The sequence below is a fragment of the Colius striatus genome, chromosome 21 (assembly GCF_028858725.1).
Source record: "Colius striatus isolate bColStr4 chromosome 21, bColStr4.1.hap1, whole genome shotgun sequence".
NCBI lineage: Eukaryota > Metazoa > Chordata > Aves > Coliiformes > Coliidae > Colius > Colius striatus.
Window position 1 is genome coordinate 1,262,070 of NC_084779.1, and position 4,361 is coordinate 1,266,430.

At 64.1% G+C, this 4,361-nt stretch overlaps 1 protein-coding gene across 1 annotated transcript; it reads left to right on the plus strand.

Moving 5' to 3' along the window:
• Positions 1-710: 710 nt before the first annotated feature.
• On the plus strand, positions 711-2,908 carry LOC133627495 (acrosin-like; the record flags this gene model as incomplete). Its single annotated transcript, XM_062013234.1, has 5 exons — positions 711-859; positions 1,164-1,429; positions 2,144-2,286; positions 2,391-2,589; positions 2,631-2,908. Coding segments are annotated over 5 exons (1,035 nt in total), but the record flags the coding sequence as incomplete, so codon positions are not given.
• Positions 2,909-4,361: the final 1,453 nt, after the last annotated feature.

A 4,361-nucleotide genomic window follows, 5' to 3' on the forward strand; every position in this document is an offset into this window, starting at 1 on the left:
TGGGAGCTGGAGACAGAGTCCTCCTTGGGAAGAGGCAAGAACTCAACTCTGGTTGAGTCAGAGAGACAGTCTTTGACTTGTGTGAGCTGCTGCTGCCGCCAGCTGCCGGAGGCAGCACGGCCACGTTCTCCCCAGGCCCCCGGAGCACAGTCTGTGCTGCAGTTTGTTGCGGGAGGGGTGTCCCATCCCTGCTTGTGCCTCCCTCCCCTGCTGGCCCCCTGCGTGGTGCCCCAGGCAGAATGGCCCCCGCCCCAGCGCCCGCAGGCAGCGGCTCTGTGACATCAGCCCCGGGGCCGAGGTGCCGCGGGCAGCGCCAGCACTGCGGGCATTGCATGGGCCGCAGCGCTGCTGGGCACGAGCCCTCCCTCGGCTCTGGCAGCTGCCGCGTGTTGCCGCAGCAATGAAGCTCGTGCTGGTCTTTGTGCTGCTGGCCCTGTGCTGCTGGCCTGCGAGCGTGGCAGGGGACAGCTGTTGGTAAGTGGCTGTGGGAGGGAGCTGGGGCAGCCCTTCCCTGCAGGGTGCGCCGGTGCCACGAGCTGTGAGCCAAGGGTTCCCCAGCGGCCCCGCTGCCCGTGCGGCGCCCGCTGGGGAGGGCAGACGGCTGCCCTGCAGCCCCAGCAGCAGCCAGCCCTGGAGCAGGACACTCCTGACTTGCTCTTTGCAGGGGGAGCTGCGGCACCCGGCCCCTGGCTGAGCAGCCGTGGCGCGTGGTGGGTGGCGTGAATGCCCCCATGGGGGCCTGGCCCTGGACCGTCAGCATCCAGAATCCCTGGGGAGCGGGCACCGGGCATTTCTGTGGAGGGAGCCTCATCCATTCCCAGTGGGTCCTGACCGCAGGACACTGCGTCGACTTCTACCGGTGAGTAGGAGCAGGGCAGGGCCGTCCCCCCGGCACTGGCAGGGGCCCTGTCTGCGGCCCGGCCTGCCGCTGGCGTGCCAGGGATGGCGTGTGCCGGGCACGGGCTGGGCTGGTGCCGCCGCTTCCCGGCAGCCTGGGGCCGGCGCTGCCTGGAGCCCAGGGCACGCCGGGGCAGCCGTGCCCTCCGCAGCGCGGCTCGCCTCTCTCCCTCGGCCAGCAGCAGGCAGGGCACCGCTGGGCTGGGCCGGGCTGCAGCGCACGGCTCCGCTCCCTCTGAGCCCTCTGCTCCCCATCTGCCTTCCAGGAGACTCCCGTGGTTTCGGGTGGTGGTCGGGGCCAACCAGCTGACTCTGACGGGCCCCGAGGTGCAGGTGCGATACACCACGCGGGCGCTGCTCCACCAGAGCTACTTCAACGTCACCGACTATGACATTGCCCTGCTGGAGCTGGACCGGCCCGTGGAGTGCAACCAGTACGTGCAGGTGGCCTGTGTGCCTCACCCCGCCGACGTGGTGGTGTCCCAGCTGAGAGACTGCTACATCGCTGGCTGGGGCCACACCACCGCACGAAGTGAGTTCCCCTGGGGAAAGCGCTGCTGTGCCCAGGGCAAGCCTGGCACGCTGGGGAGACGGCTCGGGCTGGCGCGGAGCCCAGGCGGGAGCCAGAGTCAGGCTGCGGGGACGGGCGGCTGCAGACGGGCCTGAGCTCCCTCAGGCTGCCACGGTGCTCGGGGCTCTGGGACACCTTTCTCGTGAGGAGAGCACCTGGAGCTCTCTGACCTTTGAGAGGAAACCTTCTCCATGCTGAGAGATAGCTCAAGGGCTGGGGTTTAGAGGCTGGGGCCAGGTTGTTTTGGCTGGGGGCCAGTGACAGGACAAGGGGTAAGGGGCACACGCTGGAACTCGGAAAGTTCCCCTGGAAGAGGTGGAAAAATGTCTCTGCAGTGAGGATGCTGGAGGCCTGCACAGGCTGCCCAGGGAGGCTGTGGAGGCTCCTTCCCTGCTGGTTTCCAAACCCACCTGGACACGTTCCCCTGCCTCCTGCTTGAGGAGAAGCAGCTTGAGCAGGGGCTTGGGCTGGATGAGCTCTCGAGGGCCCTTCCCACCCCCAGCCTTCTGGGATGCTGTGATTCTTTGCCACGGCCCCAAGGCAGCCCCACGGGAAAGATGTGTCCGACGTCTCTTTGGCAAGGTGCAAAGCCAAGGCCCAGGGAAGGGCTCTGGCAGCCAGGGGAGGGGAAGTGTCCCGCAGCTGCTGGGGGCTAATTCCTTGCTGTGCTCGCAGCCCACGGATCCGACGTGCTGCAGGAGGCCAAGGTGCGCCTCATCGATGCCAGGCTGTGTAACAGCAGCCAGTATAACAATGGCTCCATCCACAGCTACAACCTGTGTGCCGGCTACGCGCAGGGCGGCATCGACGCCTGCCAGGTAGGAGCAGCCGCGAGTCAGCCGCGGCAGCAGCCGCAGCCCTGTCCCACCTGGGGCTGCTGGGGCTCCCCAACACCCCCCTGAGCCTCTGTCCTGTGCTGCAGGGTGACAGCGGGGGCCCGCTGGTCTGCAGAGCTGCGGGCGCCAACTTCTTCTGGCTCGTGGGCGTGACCAGCTGGGGGAAAGGCTGTGGCAGAGCGCACAGGCCCGGGGTCTACACCTCCACCCAGCACTTCTACTACTGGATACTGGAACAGATGCGCTCAGCAGGAAGGGCTGCTGCTCTCACCCGGGCGTGGAGACGTTTTCCCAGCGCCTCATGGCCCTTTCACCGGCCAACACAGGCACCGACCGCGGCACCAAACCCGGCGTGGAACTGGAATCCAGCCAGCTCAGGACCCTTTACCTGGGCAACATTTGCCCCAACTGCAGCACCAACACAGGCACCAAACCCGGCGTGGAACTGGAATCCAACCAGCTCAGGACCCTTTACCTGGGAAACATTTGCCCCAACTGCAGCACCAACACAGGCACCGGCCCCGACACAAACCGCAGCACCACCAGCAGCGGGCCAGGTTGGGTCCTGCCCATTTCCCCTCCAGAAGCTCAGGGATTTCTTTAGGCGGGTCCAGGAGCTCCTGCAGGCCATGAAGGGACAAGCGGCTTGAGCAGCAGGACGCCGCTGGAGGTGCAGGCCTGGGCTCTGCCCCTCTGCTGCAGGTCTTTAGCAGTAGCCATTAGGTTGGAGGAAGTAGAAGCTGTAGTTGCAGTGTGTCTGGTATCTTGCCCTGGGTTCAGCCAGGATCGAGTTCAGTCTCCCTTTGTGGTGTTCTATTAAACTGTCCTTGTCTCAACCCGTGTTCTCATTTTGCTGCCACCACCACACATTGCTCAGCTCTCACAACGCCGCCAGACCAGGACCAGCAAGAGTAGGTCACACAGGAACTCCTCCAGGTGGGTTTGAATGTCTCCACAGTCCATCTGGGCAGCCCCTTCCAGGGCTCCCTCACCTCAACAGGGAAGAAGTTTTGCCTTGTGTTCCTTTGGAACCTCTTCTGTTCCAGCTTGTGCCCGTTGCCCCTTGTCCTGTCATTGGCCATCCCTGAGCACAGCCTGGCTCCAGCCTCCTGACACCCACCCTTGATGGATTTGTAAACATGAATGAAGTCACTCCTCAATCTCCTCCAAGCCCCAGCTCCCTCAGCCTTTCATCACAAGGGAGATGCTCCACTCCATCATCTGTCTGGCCCTACACTGAGCTCTCTCCAGCAGCTCCCTGTCCTCCTGCAACTGAAGAGCCCAGAACTGGACACAGTATTCCAGATGTGGTCTCACGAGGGCAGAGGAGAGGGGGAGGAGAACCTCTCTCCACCTACTGCCCACAGCCCTTCTAATCCACGCCAGGATGCCTTTGGGCTTCTTGGCCACCATGGCCCACTGCTGGCTCATGCTCATCCTGCTGCCCAACAGCATCCCCACATCCCTTTCCCCTACACTTCTCTCTGAGTTCGTTCCCCAGCCTGCTGTCTGGGTAGTAGGATGTGCTGCACCAGCCCTGGTACCCACCCGCCCTCTCCTGGCCAATAGCCACAGCCTACTGCTGGCTGGGGAGGAGCTCAGTCTCTGCCTTGAGCTTTGGTCAAAAACCCTGAGGGGCTTTGGCCAGAATAAGTCTTGAGAGGGAGAAAGCTCTCAAGCCCCTGAAGCACCTGGCTAGGGCACTGCAGTGCTCAGCAGAGAGCAGGGCAGCAGCCTCAGAGGGGCACAAAAGCAAGCGAGTCCCTGCCACGTCCCCCCAGGGCCAGATGCAGCCAGAAGCACCCAGCACACACTTACATAGACAGCCACGTCTCTGGGAGCACTGCTGACAGCCACGGACAAGGAGCCTTCCTCAGGGACGTGCTGCAGAGCCACGGCACTCAGCTGGACTCGTGCTGGCAGCCTGATGACAACCTGGCCAGAATGCCCTGGGAAACACCAGCGCCTGTCCCGGGAGACATCCGTCTGCAAAGCAGCACAGGACAGCACTGAGACAGAAGCGAGTGCTGGGGCCAGTGCCGCTGCTCCTCTGGCCT